This window comes from Pteronotus mesoamericanus, unplaced genomic scaffold (assembly GCF_021234165.1).
Source record: "Pteronotus mesoamericanus isolate MK-2021 breed Mesoamerican mustached bat unplaced genomic scaffold, CSHL_Meso_final contig_347, whole genome shotgun sequence".
In the NCBI taxonomy this organism is placed as follows: domain Eukaryota; kingdom Metazoa; phylum Chordata; class Mammalia; order Chiroptera; family Mormoopidae; genus Pteronotus; species Pteronotus mesoamericanus.
Genome location: NW_026555137.1, coordinates 14060321 through 14081147, shown reverse-complemented (window position 1 = coordinate 14081147; position 20827 = coordinate 14060321). Strand labels below are relative to the sequence as shown.

At 38.4% G+C, this 20827-nt stretch overlaps 1 protein-coding gene across 8 annotated transcripts in view; it reads right to left on the bottom strand.

Moving 5' to 3' along the window:
- Positions 1-20827, bottom strand: part of CEP170 (centrosomal protein 170) — a 99160-nt gene that overhangs the window by 36466 nt on the left and 41867 nt on the right. For 4 of the 8 annotated variants that reach the window (XM_054576697.1, XM_054576698.1, XM_054576695.1 and 1 more), the window contains exons 5-10: positions 20674-20732; positions 20423-20585; positions 19392-19526; positions 11086-11562; positions 6578-6741; positions 6098-6391 (exon numbers count right to left, since the gene is read on the bottom strand). In XM_054576697.1, the coding sequence (XP_054432672.1) occupies positions 6098-6391; positions 6578-6741; positions 11086-11562; positions 19392-19526; positions 20423-20585; positions 20674-20732 (1292 nt within the window). Of the gene's footprint in view, positions 1-6097; positions 6742-11085; positions 11563-19391; positions 19527-20422; positions 20586-20673; positions 20733-20827 lie in introns of all 8 variants that reach the window. The other 4 variants (XM_054576700.1, XM_054576701.1, XM_054576699.1 and 1 more) reach the window with 2 other exon arrangements.

The following is a 20827-nucleotide window of genomic DNA, read 5'->3' as shown; positions in this document are numbered from 1 at the left end:
GATTTTTAAGTGCTAAGTCATCCGTGAGGCATTGCTAGAAATTCACTGGTATCTCTACTCTTTCACTAACCAAAGCGGTTCTCCTGACACTCCCGCATTTCTTCCGACACAACCTATACTCCTTCACACCTCTCGTACTATCAGAAGCTAAGTTTATGCAAGGTTTTAAGCTATACATTTTAACAACTTGCTTTAGGATCAAGATAGGAACTGGTGTTGGCGCATAAAAATATAGGAGAACCTGTTTGTGGAGGTTTGGTTGGATTTGATCAATCTATAAATTCCTCAAAATAAATTCACTAATATAAAGCTAACCACAGGTATATATTGACAAAAATGAGAAAGCATATCCAATTCTTCTCCTCATTCAGTCATTCAAAAGATGCGGAGTGTCAAAAAAAGAAAAAAAGATACTGAGCATCTACTACATGCCAGGTACTGTTTGTTCTACATACAAAATAAAATAGAGCAGTGGTCAAGACAGGATATTTCTAGAAAGTGAAGACAAAATAAACTAGCTAGTGGTGAGTTCCAGAAAGAAAATAAAACAGGGAATCTGATGGAAACACCAAAGGTGAATGCTGGGGCTACTTTAAATAGGTGGTCAGAGGAAGCCTACGAACGTAATCGAGAGAGGGAGCCAGGCATGCGAAACGCAAGGAAGAGCCAGCTGGACGAGACTGAGGGCAGAGTATGTGAAAAGCCTCTTAAGCAGGAAACTAAAGACTTCGCACAGTAATACAGCAAAGGGAAATGGGGCAAGCCTATTCAACAGTGAGCTTCCGGCTGAGAAACGGCGAGGGTTCCCTTGTGAGGCTTTGGGAATTAATACGGCAGGAAAGGATTTCCTATACCCAACGAGGAGGATGTCGGGGTACTAAGTAGGGGAGAGGAGCATCAATCAGAGTAACCAAAAGTAACTTCTGATAAAAAATTTTTTTGCATTGCCCAGTGAATAAGGGACAAGCAAAAAGGTTAGTATAAGAGAAGGAAAAATCAAGCTGCCAGAATTTACCTTTTCAGAACCGCTATTTGCTTTGGCCCATTCACTCAGATTACTTCCGGACTGCCGGAAGTAGAAAAAAATATTAAGGCCAAATGCAAGGCTGCCTGTTATCAAGGTCCCCTCTTACCAGTCATGGCTCTTACTTGATCCTCGACTCCTTCGGTCCCACACAAGTCTGGTTTGGTCTGAACGGACTGTGAGGGTCGCCTCGGGTGCCATCTGGCACTGTCCTCCTAGATTCTGACTCTGGTTTATCATTGTTCCCCTGGCTCGGACTTGGATCTGATCTAAAATCTTGCTGTAAACTTCAGCGTTTGGACCAACTCTGTCCCAAACTCCTTACATCCGGATCCAGGTTCTCAGCTTTGACTTTCTTTGGGCCACTTGGCTCAATGCTGTAGATGTTCTTTATTCTGTGTTGCTAGTCTTGTTATGGTTCGCCTGGCCCAGGGTTCTTCCCTACCAGCTGTTGTGTACAGAACCAGCCCTGAGAGTTATAACAAGGCCGCGCGTGGCAAGAGAAGATGCTAGGAATCAAGGCTCAGTCCAGGAAGAGTATCTGGTAGAATGGCTCTAGGGTGTGAATTTATGGAAAGGAGAAATACTCCCCACCCCTGCTCAACAGATAGAGCCTCAGACCCTCTACCATGACCAATTTTTTTCTTGTTTATTTAGTATTTAATTTCCAGTGCTCACTGTAAGCGTCTGTCATTTAGCCTGGAAGGCTAGGAAGTCGCTCCGACAACATTCTCCTGTTCCCCAGCAGAGCCTGTTTTGATGGAGGGGCAGGAAGAAGAAACTGACACTATGGACGCTACGCTGGGTTCTCTAGATTTAACAGGGATGTGCAGGCAGGGAGGGCTGGGGGAATCACGGCTACCGCGGGGGTAATTACCTGTGACCCAGGCAGTCACCAGCACTTTCTCCACGCGAGCTTAGATGTGCAAACTTAAGAGATCTTTATAAATAACAGGCATTTGTATTAATACTGTAAGAAGTAAAATTTGGATCCAACGCATCAAATAAGCTTACCTACTGACAAACACACAGCACAAAAATATAAACCAAAATCCTGTAATCTCATAACTTGGGGTTTGGGGAAGGGATCTCTCACTATCATTTAACTACAACTCGCACAGAAAAACAAAGAAGTGACATTTCTGCTTGGTCCTCTCTTTAAAGAGATCCTTTTTAAACTGTATGCAATTTCTTCCAAGTTAAGGTGCTTATATATCCTGTTTATCATTTTCAGGCCCAAGAATACAATGTGTTTTGGGGCAAAACTAAGGCATTCAGTGTTTACCATAGTTGACATCGTTAACGTGTATTATGTGATACTCTTGCTTTCTCATTTGTTCTTTATTCTGTTTTGGGTTCCAAGATGCTATTTCTTTTAGTCCTGTTTGATCTTTTTCAGACTCTTTTTGTTTCCACTCATTCCTTTGACCACCAGTGTTGGTGTTGCTATGAATTTCGTTCTGTCTCTCCTCTCCCACTATACATTCTTTCTAGGTGAACGCATCTATTATTTTGCCTTCAGCTACTCTATAATAATTCCCAAATTAGTATTTCGGCCCAAACCTCTTGCCTAGGATCCAGACATTTATATTCAACTGACTGTTGGACAAGTCAGCAGCTTTTTAATTGCCTTCTCTGCTTCTAGCCGTTCCCACTTTCAGTTCATTCTTCACACTTCTGACAGTGATTAGGTTGTCACTGCCCTACTAAAAGTTTTCAATGACTCCCCCACTGCCTTCGGCATTAAAAAAATCTAGAGTCCTTATTATAATGTGCGAGAGTCTCTAAAATCTAGTCCAATCGCATCTCTCTAAACGTAACAGTGGTCCTCGGAACAAGTCCTCTGGCCTCCCAAGCTTTTAGACACATTGAAACATATGGAAAACTGTTCTCAGTCACGCCTGTTATGGGAATCATTCCACCTGTTTCAAAATGAGCTCAGCTGGCAATTAAATTCCATTTTTATTGAGAATATATAAAATGCCAGGCACTAGCAGTCTGAGAGTTCCTGTGGTCATGGAGTTTATATTCACGTGTGTGCATGTATGTGTGCGTGAGTGCATGTGTGTGTGTGTGTGAGGTGGGGGAGAGGTGAGGGACCGGGGAGGTGAATAAATAAATAGGAAACTCTTCAGTAGCAATAAAGCTTATGATTACAACAAAAGAGGCTGATTTGACAGTAACTAGGGAGGTGTCTTTAACTGCACAGCCAAAGACTTCTCTTTAGGAGGAAGGGATATTGAACCTGAGGCTCCCTCTTGGAAGCTATTGGTACTCTTCCTCCACCAGCTCACGTCTGTCAGAGCACTCATCATACTATTTTTAATTCATGCTTTTACCTGAGCAGTTCCATCTCTCTATATGCTCGCTTCTTGATGGGAAGAACTCTGTCTTTTCAATTTAAATCTCTCCTAATACAAAGCCTGGCACATAGTTGATGTTGAATAAAGATTGCTAAATAAATCAGTCAATGAAATTTATTTATCCAGCTCTCACATGATGGAGAGAAAAAGGAAGGAGGCTTCATAGAAGTTTTCAGGACCAAACAGCAATTAAATTCAGAGGGACAGGGGTGAGGGCCCCAACGTCCATACCACATACTCCAAGTTCAAATGCTGAAAGGAAACGGATGGCAGAGCTCACCCAGCCGTTGGGTATGACGCCTGTGTTTACTCCTTCCCAAGTTCTTCTTATGCCTCGATTCTGGCTATTCCTCCATTTGTTTTCTCCACACCCAGAGGTTACCTCATCTTCCTCAGACATTTGATTCCTGCTTCCCTGCTTTCATTTCCCCAGAGCCTGACTTCAGTTGGCCTGAATTGGCCTCTGGCTTTAACTACAGCTACAGGAGTCTCAGCTTTTTCTTTGGTATTCACAAGCTAATGCAGTGGCTCTTCTTTGTCCCTGCTGTGATGGCCTCAGCTTTGTTTTCTGGTTTATACAGTCTAAGAATGACTATGAATTACCCGCTCAGTCACATAGCACCATTCCTCCCTTAAATAAATCCCGCTTTAAAATCTTAGTATTCTCCATCCATAGTGTGACCACATAATTTGCCATCGAAACTGAGACTTTTTTTGAGAAGGAAAAAGAAGATGCTTTGGATAGTCAGAGAAAGCAAGTGGACAACCAGGTTTGGTGGACACCCTCCTTCTAGTAGTTTCTGAAAGAGTCTCAGCTGCCACAGCGACTTCTCTCTGGACTCTCTGCCATTCTGGCCAGACTGTTCCCTTGCACTGGAACTTCCCCTTGGGGTTCAGACCTGACCCTCTGAGCGCTGAAAGAACTTTCCAGGATTTATCAGTGCCTTGGGTAAAGATTCATATGTGGAAACTTCTAGTAAGAGTGATAACATTCATAGACCTCTTATAAGATAGGCATTGTGAAAAGCATTATATGTTTTATTGTTCTTTTTAAAACCTAGTGAAAGTTTGTCCATTTTAGAGCAAAAAAGAAACAGAGGCTTAAAGAGGTTCATTTACTCAAGGGCATACATCTCGTACACACAGAGTTTATATTTAATCCCACCCAGGTCTGTCCAACTGCAAGTGTTCATGTTCTAAAGTACTGTAATATAATCCCTCGCTGAAGTATCTTTTTTTAGAGAAAATACTGATCACTATAAATAATACATCCATAAACCAATCATAGGCATAAAATATTAATCTGAATTTAAAATGTCTTACCATTCTCTTTTTTTCCAAAACCCATTCCTTTATTTTCCATTTGACAGTATTTTAAATAGGAATCTACTTGTTCTCCATAGAGGAAAAATTATGAACTTTAAAATAATTGGAAAGAAATGTCATTATCAATTCCCAAAGATGAAAATAATTCAAAATCCCCAAGGGTTATTTTCTATGCTCAGACCGCATCTTTAGACTTCCTTTAATACAATCATAAAACTCACTTGGTTAATCTGTTTCTTACTTGCTACATCTCTGTTATTAACAGCTATCATAATATCGTTCACATAACCTCTATTTCCCAGACTAATGGGTCCCCAAAGTTTGGAGCTGCACATCTAAACAGTAAAAAACATGCAGCATGTGCTCTATAAATGCATGTTTAGAAACTGTGTCCCTGTTTCAATATAAATATAGAACGTACTCCAAAACGGAAATATAAACCATGAAATTAAAAGTAAACGTAAGTGCTAATAAGCTGCCTGTATCCCAAAGGGTTATCCTGTCTACTCCCTGAAAGCCCACTCAGTAAACTCGCCATTTAAACTAGTGCACCTCATGTTAATGTGCATACAGGTCACAGGTTCTGAGTGAGTGTGTGAACAGAGACCTGAGAGTCTGTATTTCTGACGCGCTCTCAAGTGATGCTAATGCTGCTCCCGTGCTGAATAACAAGAACTTAAACAAGAGATTACGGTTTAGCCAAACTTAGGTTGCTATTTTCCAGGGAATAAAGTAAACAGCTGATTGGAAAGTCAACTTTCCATTACCATGAGCAAAACTGAGAAAACCTACTTTTTAACCCATACAACAATTATTACACATATTAACCAATAACAGAACAAATGTGAAAGGTAAATGATAATCGTGCCTGGGCATATACTCGCTAAACTCAAAGTATCATAACCAAACTGATTAAATAAAATTGATTAAAATATATGTACTTTCATCTGCTTCCAACATGAAATAGTAGGCAGGAAACCTGTAATTAACTCTTATCAGCTAGCATTTATGTTTATATCAATGTTAACAGAGTCATAGCAATCTGGGGGCTTTTTTGGTTTGTTTTTTAGTTTTTAAATAAACGCAAAGTGAGAGCGGCCAGACAAAGTATACTATTTTAAAATCCTATCTTAAATTGACACATTAATAGGTCCTGACAGTTTAAATGTACAGCACTTTACCTGTGAAACACAGGCAAACTCAGAACACAAGCAGAAGAAAATCAGAAGGCATTCTGTTTTTTTTTTAACAATCTCACAGTTTCCTAACAAATCCTAAAGTTCCAACACCGCTGACTGCATGAGAGCCTCTCATGCTGACTCGCCGACAATTTCCAACAAACACACCCCACGAAAACTAACACCCCCGAATTTCAGTTATTTACCTTGTCAATCATTTTTCTTGCTTCCACTTCCTCACTGTTGGGATTCTCTAACTCAATGGTATAAGTACCCTTGTCACTTTGGTCATCATCATTATCCTTTTCAGAAGTAGCAGAAGTGGCTTGATTTTTTAACATTTTATCCATCTCCTGGCTGGGTCTGTGCCCGAGACTCCCTGAACTTCTTAACAATGCAGTTTGTAGGAAGGGAATGGACACCGCTGGCTCCTCTGATTTCTGTTTTAACAATTTCCCATGTGGAACACCATGCCCCCCTCTGTGATGCGCAGAGCTAGTCTGTAAAGACAAAGAAACCACTTTGGCGTCTGCTGTTGGAGATTTGGGTTTTTCAAGTTTTGTATGTGGTGCTGAATAAGTAGTGTCCTCACATAAGATTCCCGCACTCTGAGTAAAGGAATAGGACCTCCTTTTTCTGGGATTGTCTTCATCAAAGAATGCAATCATAAAAGCAGTTTGACTTACAACAGCTTGGTCTTGCTGCTTGTCGGGAGCCTGGGCCTTCTGCAGCTTTTTCTGCTCCGAGTGGTGGCGCCGGAAGTGTTCCTCAAGAGTCGCGCGCTTGCTGCAGCGCCTGTGGGCCCCTGCGTTTTCGGAATCGCTCTGTGTACCGTCGTCATGTTTATTTCCTGGGCACAAAAAAGAAACCGCATGATGGAGGAGGAAAAACTCCCATGTAGAAAATGAGAAGCATACACAAAAGTGTCATTTGTTTTGCCCCGTCTCCTTTTCAATCCAAAGTCATATGTTCTCCTCAGTAACAGGCTCTGCAAACTTCCCTGAACGGCAATGCTTACATTCAGATTGTATCAACCAACAATGAGCTCCTTTATGAACAACTGAATAGGACTGCCTTTCTTTCTCCAAATTTTAACTTTATAACGATGCATCAGTGCCTTCACGGGTCAGTAATGCTCTATCATCCATGATAGTCTGTATTTGCAACATTACTAAACATTAACCCTACCTTCAAAACTTATATCTTATCTAAGCGATGAGAAATGTGTGTCTAGCATTAGAGAGGAAACGATAGGAAGGGGCAATGTCACAGGAATCATTACACAGGAAAAGAGAATACAAACGCCATAAAAATGCGATCCGTCTTACTTTGGATGATCTACACTACATCCATAAGTATAGCATCCTTTGAGTTTCTGCCAATTGCTACACAATTGTTTACAGATGTCTTTCTAGCTATGAGAAGCTTTGAAAAGTTGCATTTGGGCTCTAAACTCTGGTGGGACTTCGAAGAGTTAAAGAAAGCATGCTAAAAGGTCCATCTATAAAATCCTATATAGATCTAAGCATCTACTGGGTTTGGTGTTAGACAAAACCATAGAAAAATCTACTTGTCTTCACTATAAAGCAAACAGAGTCAAGTTAGAATATTTGAATTCTGAAACATCAGCTTTCTAACAGAGTTTTGCTATCCTTCATAGGAATTAAATGTAAAACCTATGAAAATTACTTGATTTTTCACCAATTGAGACTTCTCATTACATAAACATAAACAATAAGAACATTAGAATAGTTAAATAATTATTATATTATGATAGCATAAAATTAATAGAAAGTCAAGAGTTACTCTCTGCATGTTTAAAGCCAAATCACAAATGAAGGCTAAAATGCAGGCTTCTTTAGAAGAAAGTTACGAATGGATCGAGTCAGCCAGGTGCACTCCAGTCCTTCCAGGACTCAATCTGATTTTGACATGTTCCTGGGCTACAGATTTAAATATGATTACTTGCTGAATAATGTGGCATCAAAGACAATGATCAGAATAAAAGACATACAGGCTAGGAGGGACAAAACATATATGTCCTAGGAAACAGTTGAGTTTTAACACTCATGGGCTCGTTCCAATAAATTGAGAGATTATCGATTGGTGCTAATGATTTAATACAAGAGGGCTAGCTATAAAAATGTGATACATAAAGGGAGTGAGAAGCCTCGGTAGAGAGAAAGGTGAAGCGCGTAAAAGAGGGCAAAGTTCTGGAAAGTGGACAAGGAACCCAAAGGGAGTGGGGACCAAAATGAAGGGTTTAGGGGAGCACTCCCTGCACATCGATGGTGAGTAATAGGATAAACCTCAGCTACGACAACAAATCGGAGACTTCCTTTCAATTAGGAACTATTCAAAATGCAATCTGGAAAGAAAAAAAACATTTGTTTAATTAATAGACTCCTTGCCTCAAGTAATTAAGGCAAGAATTAGGACTTGCACATGGAATGCAAAAATAAACAAAATCACTAGTTCGAATACAAAACTCATTAAAAACATGACCTTTTACCACCTATGTCATTGTTACGGTGGGTATATTGAAATGAAAGGCAGTTTGTAAGAGCTCGCTATAACTAAACTCCAGTATTTCCTGCATAGGAAGCGCAAATAACGCGTATCACAGACACACAACATGGAAACGCCATTTCTACAGAATTTAGTTCTGGTACGAACATTTAAAACTTGGCACTTAAGTGGCATCAAGCCCTTTCAGTATCTTCCCTTGAAGTCATAGTTTAAAAATTCTATTTTAATGTGGAGAGTAGCCATTTTCTTTTTTGGAAAATTTATTATTTCTTCTTGTATTCCTCAGTGTCACACATGGTGAGACATCTGATTAGAGTTGCAATTTCTGTTTTCACTCAACAACAAAAAAATCCCTAGGAACCTCTCCCGACCGAGTTTCCTCCTCTCTGTTTTGTCTGTCCCTAACCACGCCTAAATAAGCCGCAGTTCATTAAGTGTCCTTTAAGGCAGGCTAGCTGGGCCAAGTCGGTAGCTGTGGCCAAAAGAAGTTGCAACTCTCCTTAAGGGTAGAAGTGGATGGGCTTTTGGGAGAGTCTTCACTCTCCCAAAGCACGTGCACTATACTCTTGCAGGAGCAAAGTTTTTTTTTGTTTTGTTTTGTCTAGCCTACTTGCAAGTTTCTGGTGGGGGGGGGGGAATCAAATGTCACTTGTAAATATATCTGGAGCAATACAATGAATATATCTTGGACCAACTGAGTTATGTCCACAAAGATATTTTTTTAGGTGGTTTATAAAATGGTATGAAGGCATATTCAAAAGCGGGGCTCTAAGCAATGGCAACATAGAATATATATCTACCTCTAAATCATCTTGGAGGAATGATAGTAATTTGCACAATTTCTGATAAGGTTTTCAAATACATAGGGTCCGGCACAAATAACGCCCCTTTTTTATTACAAAATCTTTTATTATAAGATCATAAGCATGTGATTCTGTAACATTACACTGTCACATTCAAGCACACCATAGGACATTTTAAGTGAAATGTACAAGTTGCTGTCTATCTCGTGTGAGACATTCACGTGCCCCACGAACCACACTCAAGCAGGCGTTACTTCTGCCGGACCCCGCGCAATCATCCAAGTAGAGACGGAGTGTGAACGTGAGTGTTAATGCCGCTGTCTGGGATCAGGCTTGTTCAGGAACAGAGCACGCCACAGAATGACGGCTTAAAAACAACGGCGAATATAGAAAATAGTGCTAATGGCTGAAAAACAGTTACACTAAAAGGATATTTTTAAATGGTCGCTTTCAAAAAGGATCTTTTAGTTCACTTTTTATACATGTATTAAGAATGGTTTTAAAAAGACGACGTTAGTTCTAAATTTTGAAGGTTTATGCTACCTTGTACATTATGCTAGAATATCAGTATTATTTATCCAATTCATAAAACTGGCCGGTTTACAAATGGGTAGCTTCTGTTTGTGAGCTTTAACCTACGCCTACATATATTGGTCTCAACTCTCTATTTAATATGATCTAGTAGAAGTGAAAGATAACAATCACGTGTCAAAGCACATACACTAGGTAATTGCTTATGAATATAATCAGATAGAGCAAGAGGCCTCAACAAAGATGTAGGTAAAATCTCCTCATCTCACTATCCTGAAATACCTTCGAAGCAAATCAGAAATAGGTATTGCTTCATTCCTTGATCAGATTCCCAGGGCAGGAAGCACGAGTTAAGCAAGAGCCAGTCTTGTCATTGATTGTTTATTCTAATCTCTAGGTACCTATCACATAGTCAAGTCTCAGGTGACTTGTTAGGAATACGAGGTACGTAATATATTGTCTCTGACCACAATGAGCATTGTTTTAAATGCTCATTAACTCCTTGTGTAGTAACAGAATAATCAGGTTAACATGCCACCATTTCCCTTATAGACAGCTTGTTAAATAAAATACAGAGTAACACAAAACTGTATTCAGCAATTCTAAAGTAAATTTAATTAGTGAAACCATTGGAAAAAATTGATTAGCTAATACCTCGATATGCAGATACAAACACTTTGCAATTTTTGGCTATGTGTTATACTAGTAAAGCATATATGTAAAGTATTACACAAATAAATTGTGATTTTCATAAAAGTCTATTGAAAAAAATTTAATTCAATTAATGCCCAGAAAGTTACCTCTACACCCAATTTTTTTGTTTCATGAGTAACCACTGAGACTATTTTGAAACACCCTGTCAACAGTGTGGCTATATTATCAAAGAACTTTTGACCCATTGTCAAATGGCTTAAAATTTCTTTCAAAGTTTAGATATTGATAATTTACTGGAAGAATCGCAGTAGAGAAGAATAAAATTGAATATCTTTTCCTTAAGTCAAGAAAACGATGAGAATTGTCTTCTAGGGAATTCTACTGGTGAACTGAATAAAACCTAGATTTCCACAGGAAAAAGAGACATATTTAATGGCATAAATCTAAATTAACAAAACCAATCTGGTTTCGGCAAGAAAATGGAAGCTGATTATTTTGAATGAGTGAGCTGGACATGGGCAGTATAGCTTGCTTTTGAGCTTTAAAATGGAACATAAACCTTGGCAAAAGCAGTTCTCTGCCTCGTAACTACTTATCTAAAAGTAGCTTGGTAACTGTGAAGACTGAATTTTCTTTATCATAACATAAGGAGTTCTGAAATGATCAATTCACTTTACCTTTCAACCTTTTCAAGTACACTGGGACGTCACTTTTAATACTTTTGGAATCCTCTTCTGTCCTTTCCCAGATCATCTGCGGAGGGTTGTTCTGGGCTAGCCAGTCAGCGACTTTGTTTTCTGGTGCTATCATTCCAGTCTGAATCCCGGGCAGGTCTTGGGTTCCAGGAGAAGACTTCTTGGACTTGTGGCGCTGCTCAGAAGTAAATTTTGTCACATGGTCTCTAATAGTTACCTTCCCTGGGGTACTGTCATCAAATTCAATGGTAAAGGAAGCATGCCCTGCACCTGTTGTATGGGAACTCGTTGTGTCTTTTGTTGGGATTTCATGAATGGTGCTTTCAGTTAATTGTGATGGTTGCTGGAATTCTTTTGTAGGGATTTCAAAATAACTTGGTTCCCTACAGAAAGGAAAAAGTACTTCTTCATTTGCAGCTGCAGATTGTTCCTCAACTTGCTTGGCATCTAAATTGCACCCTAATGAGAAAAATAAGAGACAATTCAAAATACTTGGGAGCTTCGAGCATTCGAAGGAGTATAGCAATGGCCATTTGTATTTCAAGAGAACCAGAAGTCAGATCACAGAAGTCAGATGAAAAACAATGGCAAATGGCGCAGAGATGAAATCATTTTGATTGTAAACATGGCACTCAGTTACCAACAGGAGATGCAAGATAAGCAGCGGCAGCGGCAAAGGAGAGCAAAGCAGCTAAGAGATGGATCTGGAATGGCTGGGGCCGTATTTTTTCCAAGTTGGATCTAGACATAATTGAGATGCATGTTCAATGTAGATGAAGATGCATGTCCAATGTGTATATTATAGATCTCAAGTGACAGAAAAAAATATGAATTTCCTATCAAGTAAGGAGAATGAACTGAATATCTGTGAACACACGCAGAGCTCCAAAGGAGAACAGTATTCAAGCGAGGAAACAAATGTGAAGTCAATAATGTAAGCAATGTTCTAGAAGTAATGATTCCACTTACCATTTTTTACCATTACATTCAGAAACATTACTTTTAGAATAACCAAATAATATACTGATGTGTGATCCTTGCAAGAAGATACATTTTATAAAGAATAAAAGGATGTTAAAGACAAAATATGTGGTTTGCTTGCAGCATTGCAATCCAAGCAGCAGTGTGAAGAAAATAAGATAAAAATAGAAATTCAGATGCCAGCCATTAATTGCAGAAGAAAACTCGTGTACATTTCTATACAACAGAATATGCACAAGTGTCAAAAATCCTGGGAGAAAAGCTAAACTATAAATCTCAGATCAGCAATAAGAGTTGGCAGAAGAAGCAAAACAACTCTGGAACACTATCATTACTCTTTTGTTGCCCCAGAAATGAATATAAAGGTATAAAAATAAACACATACATAAAATATGTAAAGGTATAGAAATGAAAATGATTGAAATGTTTTAAATATGTGCTTTCAAAAGTGCAAGTGCAAAATATATATATATATATACATAAAAAAGATTAAACTGCTCTGTTTTTCAGGAAGCAAGTGACCATGTCTATTATCGACATGGTAAAGAGTGAGTTCAAGTGCAAACTATTTCCCCGAAAGCTCAAAAAGCGTTCCTTTTAAAAATAAATTCATAGCAAAGCCATTTGCAGGTCATTTATTAGGAAGAGAGAGCAATACAGGGATACCAAGTTGTTTCCAATCATTTTCTAATTAAGTGAAGTATTTGTTCTTTTGAAACATCTTTTTGGGTATTGAATCTTGATGGGCTTCTTCCGGGGCTGCGATGACTCCCTGGCAGTAAGTACTCTGAATGCGAAGCAATTACAGCGCTTTGCTTTTAGGTCACAGAGAATTGGGCAGCAACATTTCTGTAATCAAATGTGTGGCCTGGGGTAGGGTATGGAAGACATCAAGCTTCATTTCAAAAAAAAAAAAAAAAGGCAAAAAAAATCTACACAGGAAATAAAAATATCTAACAGAAACAACAATGTAAAAATAATCCTTTTCAAAATCTAATTAGGTTTTCACCACTGAAAATGAAGAAAAATTATATCAAGAAAAATTCTGCATTATCAAAGCAAATATTTTACATGCTTTTTGAGAGAGGTTATACAAGAATCTTAGAGTCACATTTAAAAGTTTTATTTGAAAGTTAATTTATTTTTTTCTTAATAATAAAATGTGCACTTGGATTTGAGTATTTACTCTGCAATCCTGTCACTTAAAATTTCCATAAAATGAATTAACCACTCCCCATATATTAATAAACACATTAATAAATGTTATTTTTTACTTTTTCATACATTGACTGATTTACTTCGTACAATGTGCTGTACTCGATCAATTGCATACAGTTAAATTGGTTTATAAACTGCACCACGAACATATATAGTCACTCACTCACTCACTCACTCACTCACGCATTCTGCTTTGCTCATCCTTCAGATAACAGAAAATGCTAGGGACGAGGGGTGGCAGTTTCCCACTAGCACCACCTGGGTACCCCTATATACTGATGTGGCAGCGTTACTTAGCAAAAACCAGAGAAAGCTCGTCCAGGGACACATGATTTCCCATCCACTTGTCACTCAGCATTCAAAGAAATACTCTCCTCCTTTGTGAATGAAAAGCTCCCAGTTAATACTAACACACGTTCAACATGTGTGCACATTGTAACAGCAGAGATCAACAGTGCACACCACTTTTTTAAGGTTATCATTCCCTTAGTCCTACTTCAAAATGCCTTTTCTCCAAGGACTAGGAACCTAAGACTGTACAAGTTAACACCTAGTTTATCCAGGAATCATTTACCTCACAATGTCAAGTAGCACAATAGAGCGGGAAGGCAGCATGGTATGACCCGATAGTTATAACCAGGCAGCCCGGTTTAGTGAAAAGCAGGGATAAGCTTCAGCTCGGGTATGTCCTGTCTCTATCAGCCTTAGTCTTTATTTTCCTCACCTTAAAATGGGGAAATAAAATCTAGCCATAAGATTGTTGTAACTATTTAGTGAGATAAGTATATAATGAGATCATGTAAGTTACCCAGAACAAAGCCTGGCACAAGCAGGCACACAAATAGATGCTCCTCCCTTCCCCTCCCCCAAATCTCCAGCACAGCTGAGTATGAGGGAAACAAACAAAGAAAACCAAAAACTGAACTCTAAAAAAAACCAGGACAGATATGACAACGCCCATTCTCTCCTATTTGTGAACTTTACTAGAAAGGAAGGCCCTCCTGAGAGCCTTTATACTGTTTAGCCAGATTACATGCGGGGAACATGGAGGGATGGGGAAGGGAGGATCAGGGTCAGACAGAGTACAAAGAAGTAAGAGTCAAGTTATAGGGAGAAGATTAAAATGATCAAGAGCAGAGACATGGCTCAAAGAAGCACTAGTTTAGAACCACTCCGTGTACAACACTTATGTATATACAGCCCTTCAAAGTCTTCCAAGGATATCATTGTAACGTATCATAGTTGGATCTTCATCATTCCACATTCATAATGATTCCGAGTCATAAAGCAAAAATTGTAATTATATCCAGCCTTCTCTGCTTGAAAAGGCAGCGATATGGGTAATTCATTTCATAGAAATACATAAAATGGTTCAACTTTAAAAAAAAATCATCGGTTGTAAAAGTTAAGTTCAGTCATCTGGAAAATGCATTATGGAAAGGAATTATTTCTCTGAAGATAAGAAAAATAGGTCAAATGTGGTGGGCCTACTAAATTTGGGAAGTGTTGGCCTACTAGAAGAATTAGTAGGGGTCTTCTAAATATAGAGAAATAAAACAATTCTCCTCTCTTAGGACAAAGGTAGAATATATTCTGGAATTTACAAATTTAACATTCATTTCTTTCCAAAATCTATTTTGCTTATACTGAATTAAACTAAATAATATACTAACTTTATTTATCCTAATATTTTATACTAATATTGTATTTATACCAATAGTTATTAGTCTAAATTCAAGGTATTTAAAACTTTTTAATAACTGATTATGTTAGAATTAATTACCTTTACCTAAACCAGAGCAATCGCTGATAATATCCTTAACTTCTTAGGGTATTTTATTAATATCCTTTACTTCTTAAAGTATTTTATGATTATGTGACCTTTTGGGAAAATTGTACTACACATAAATTGAGGAAAAATGTTCCCTTCATTATTCTGTAGTAAATTGAGTAAAATATCATACTAATTCAAGATGATGCAGACTGTAATTATAAAGGCTCATTCTACGTGAGACATCCATCCAACCTACGACATACAAGTACCTAAAATAACAAAGACTGCTAAACCATTTTTGCTTGAAAGGAGTTACAACCGGTAAGTTTTCAACTTTAATTTGATGAGATTAAAAATCAATATAAAAGAGCCAAAAATCTCCTCACAGTTGTGCACACCTATGCAAAATGTATGCAACATTAAAGCCTTTCATTGTAACACAAATAAATCTTTAAACCAAGTTAGCAGGTAAAAAAGCATACCTGTAGCTACAATGAGGACTAATTTTTCTCTATAGAACTCAAAATATTCACAGAATTTCAGGAGAACTTGCTCTGACATACGTATTTGCTTCTAGGGTTTTCAGCTATTTGGTTAAGTCTATAGAGATCCTGGATACATGGGGACCCTCAAAGAGGAACAGCAAAACAACCACGTTGTAGATACTCGAGTATCCTTTCTGGAATGTTCACCTGTCATGATTAAGTACTGAGATTTTACATTCTAAAAATTTGTAACCAAGAAGAAAATGCCTTTCTGTTTTACCAAAAGAGAGCAGTTAGAGAAGAAATAATTAGACTAATTATTTGTATTTCACATTTTGAAAGATTTTTTTTATGAAAACACCTTAATTTCAGAATGATGAAATGAAATAACATTTAGTATATATTTTCAAGTTGATTCCACAGTTTCTGCTGGCATAAATAAATTATTTCCAGTCAGTAAACTGTTCCCCTCATCCTGTATTTAAAAAAACTACAAATGATAAATATGGAACAATATCCTCATACTGCGATGGGATAGTCTTATATAAGGAAGCAAGTGATACCCTGATAATGCTCTTAATCAGCTGAATCTGACAGAAAGCTTTAAGCTATTTAACACAAGCTATAAATCACTTAATTCCTTCTTACTCAAAAATAATCCCAAGATTAGGAGACAGTTTTTGTCTTCTGGCAGAAATGATACTCAATGAGAGGCCACACAAGCTGATAATCATTTAAGAATTTAGTTTCATTCACAAACTGGATGCTTCACAGGTTGAAACTTATTTTATCATGATGAAGTGTGAGGGATCAAGTTTTTATGCCAATTTAATTTTGGAGTATTTGTTTAAATCTTTGTTCTCTGTGAAGTATATCTTCTTTGGAGTGAGTGTGTGTGTGTGTGTGTGTGTGTGTGTGTGTGAATAAGTGTAATGGCTGCTGAAAAGTTAACTCCTTAGAGTTAAGAGCTGGACTCTAGAGTCAAGTTCTCTGGGTTCAAATCCCAGCTACATCATTTGCTAGCTGGGTAAGAAAATTCACATCGCTGCACCTCAGTTTCCTTACCTATAAAATGAGGAAAATAACACTGCCTTTAGGTGTTGCTTTGAGAATTATACGATTAAACATGTGCAAAGTACTTAGAAGCGTGTCTGGATAAGTAAGGACCACTGCAGTGTTAGCGATTATTAATAAATCATGGTTCTGCCTCCAGGACAAAAATCACACACACGCTCCATTCAAACGTTATTTTGTGTGTGAGGGGGAAGGAGTGGATTTTTAATAGTGAGATAAAAATCAATATCACAATTATTTTCAGAATCTGGCAAGTTAGATTTTGCTGTTTGCTTTTAAATTAGCCATCTAAAAAAATCAGTACATTTTTTCCCTCTTCTCTCTACTAGCTGGCTCTAGTGCACAGTGACGGTATGTGATCCATGAAATAGGGAATTTAAGTTCAGATAGGAAGGCACATGCACAAAACACTGAACGAAACTGTTACGTATGAGCAATGCAGACATATGGAGATATCATTTAGAATACTTCTCCAGCTGATCCATGTGTGTATATGTCTGTGGGAGAAAAGTGGGCAGGAATTAGTGTAATTTCTGTGGGAAGGCACAGGTGGCCAGTGCTCAAACGCAACTGGTAGTGGGACACAAGGCTAAGGAAAGTAGGACAAAATTAGAACTTTGACATAAAATCTGCTCGGCAGGCACAAGGCAGCTACTGTAGTGTTTTTCTTTTTTAATGAAAATAAAGCTTAGATATTTTATGCAAAATGAACTGTAGGAGGGTTGACACCGGAAGGAGGAAGTTCAATTATGAATTAGCGGGGGGGGGGGGGGGCTGGGGGAAGACAACAGAAGTAGGTAATGTATTAGGTGACAGGAAGGGAAGATACGAAGATTTCCAATGAAGCAGCCATTCTTGACTGCCTCTCAATACCCATTTCCTGGACCTGCTCCTACAGAACGCCACCATTCCCAGGAGTTTTATCCTTCCCTGACACAGCTCATGTGCCCCCGCTTAGGGCAAAACTAACTCCACATTCAGCTTCAGAAGAGGGGCGACGGGCTTAAGGACAGTCTCATAACCCTTGCCAGGGACTGGGTCAGAAATAAGCAAGTGGCCTACTCCTGAGCCTGTGAGAGGCCAATGAGATGAGAGGCATTGAAAACTTTTGGGAAAGTTCTTTTTCCAGCTGCTGGGAGTCTTCTGAAAGCCACCTCTGCTATTTTCTGCTGGCTGCGATCCAAGTAGCACAGCCCCCTGAAGGCTGCTGGGAGCAGCCGTTGTGTGTCAGGGGACACTCCCCAGTACACAGCCACTGTGGACAGAAGGGCTGGGAGAGCGAGAGAGACAGGCTAGCTGATGTCATTGCTGAGATGCGGCACTAACCAATCCTGAAGAGATTCAATTATTTAAGTCAGTAAATGTCTTTCCTGTTTAGTCTCAGGAAGCATTTCTGCTATTTGCACCTAAGGGCATGCTCCTTAATAGTGAGTTTCTGAGCTTGGGAATGAAGAGAACTGTGCTAGTCTTAAAAATGAGGAAGCTGCGCTGGGAATTTATTTGCAAAGTTGATAATTTCAGTTTAGGGCGCTGTACAGTCACGTTGAGAAAGCCAGCTTTCTGAGATGTGTCATGGAAAAATGAGAGCACACTGAAAGAACCATTACTAGTCTTATTCCCCAGCTAAACAAAAATGTTGTACTTCTCTTGTAGAACTAGGGTTAAAGGTAGAAAATTGAGGAACGCTCTGACAGAATCTACCCTTAACTCAGGCAGAGCTGGTTTTCCACACTGCTCCCTGGTGCCCGTATTTAATTCCTCCAGTTCTGGGTTCTTATCTACTGTTACTACGGATTCCACCTGCTCCAACCTTCTGTGTTTGTTTCTTTGCTAAGTCCTTATCTGACCAACAATTTATACTACCATTTACTACCTGAAAATCTTGCTTTTCTGGCTTATGGACACTTAGCTCAATACTATACCTAAGTGTCCATCAGTAGATGAGCAGATTAACTATGGTACATTTACTCCATGGAATACTACTTGGCCGTATAAAAGAAAATTTTACCCTTTGCAACAACATGGAGAAACCTGGAGAGCATTATGCTACGTGAAATAAGCCAGTCAGAGAAAGACAAATACCATATGATTTCATTCATATATATGCAGAATCTAATGAACACACTGAACTAACAAGCAATATAAAGATAGACTCACAGATATAGAGCAAGCTGACAGGTCTGGGGGGAGGGCAAAAGGGGGTAGACGGATAGAGCAAAAAAGAAAAAGGACTCACGGACATGGACAACAGCGTGGTGACTGCAGGGGAGGGGCTGGGTGGAAATGGAAGAAGGTATAAGGGGGATAAATGGTCATAGAAAAAATACAAAATAGACCATTAAAAAAAGAAAAATAAAAACACAATTATAGCTTTGTGAACATAATGAAAACATACCAAATAAGTTTGTGTCTACTACTTGGGTCCAACTGCGACTTTTTAATAATTATTTTAAAATACTTACAATGTCCAATTGCATTATTATCTTTCCCATTTTAACAACCTCATAAATAAGCTGGAAAAACATTTTTAAATGGTTTACAAAGATACTGGAATTAATAATTTCTGTGAGAATCAATCAGAATAAATGAATTTAAATTAAAATGTCAATACCAATAAAACATTCATCAGCTATTTTTTTTTTTTACGCAAACTAAAGAGCAGTAGATCTCTCTTTTAAGGGTACACAGATTTTTTTTGCTTGATAATAAACTCTTCCCAAAATATCCCCAAATCTCATCCTCTCGGATTTTTTTACCTGATGTTCCAGTTTCATGATTTTTTTCTTCTGGTTTGCCATTTGGCTTGAACGCTCTTTTTTCATCCACCTCATCATCTCCCCACCATGAAGGCTGCCCGTATAATGGAGTACCACGGGGCATGGCAGAAGTATCTGGAAAGAGGTGGGAAAAATCTGTCTAAAGCATATGAAGCAGAAAAACATATACGCTTTTGCAGGATGCTCGAATTGCCCGGTTGATTTATTAAAAGAACAACAAAGGATAGTCTACGTAGGTGAAAAGTACTTAAATTAAATAACTCAATATTTGTGTAAGACCCTATCGAATGGTGGACATGGCTAAATAAAGGAAATTTTGTACTCGCCAGCTATCTAAGCAATGCAAACTGCTGTAGCCCAATAACTTTCTACTGCAGTATAATCAGTTCTGTGGCATACAGAAATGACTCATTAAATCTAAATATAAAGATTAAAGTAAACTTTGGTATGAGCGGCCATTTAAAAAAATGTTTAAAGCCGTAGGGCATTACAGAGTATATTTAAACTAGCTGTTAATGGGACTAACAGATTGACATGTGAACGAATTTGGTGATGTCTATCCATTTAAAAAATTGTTTTTGTAAATTGTTATGTAAAAATTGTTATGTAAATAGAATTATTTACGTAAAGCATTTTTTACAGTTTCCAGCACATGATAAATACGATAATTATGACGAGGTAGCATCATTGGATACTTCCCACTAATTCATTTTGGTTATTATAATTCAGAAGTAAAAGCAAAGCAAACACGAATTAGTAAAAATGCTGTAGGCAAGTTACCTTTACTTCCCCTAAGACTGAAACATTAAATACACTTACATACAAATGTCATATAATGCGTTTTATAGTGCTTTGCAGCGAGACACTGGCTGCGTTAAAACCCACTGTGAAATTACCATTATCATTAGTATAATTATTTGTACATGGACATGGCCGAATTTCTGAGAACAAAGCCTGCCAGTTCTCCGCAATCAAGCACGAGTAAGATACTTCCTGCGGCGTGACCGTACCTGCGGCTTTCTCCTCCGCCTTCAGCGCCTCTGGAGCTTTGGGCTGTGCTTCTGTTGCGGTATCTGCTACCTTTGAATCCACGCCTTTGGCACACGCAGACTTTGATAATTCCGGTTCTGAAGCTTTCTGGGACAACTGAAGCTGAATGGTGAATTTCTCGTGCTATGAAATATTTAAGTGAAACATCCATGAGTGAAATCCACCCTAGCAAACGGTAGGTTTACAGAAGAAATAAGTAAAAGCGTTTTACCTTTAGCGCTTCTTCAGGGACCCTCATTTCTCCTCGTACTACAGTGAAAAGGTTTGTATGTAGTCGGGGCTAAGGAAGAATGCGATTTCGAAATTGTGCTATTATAATCAGGTAACTATAGCAGAATTATTATGCTCCCCGAAGAGTTAAACGT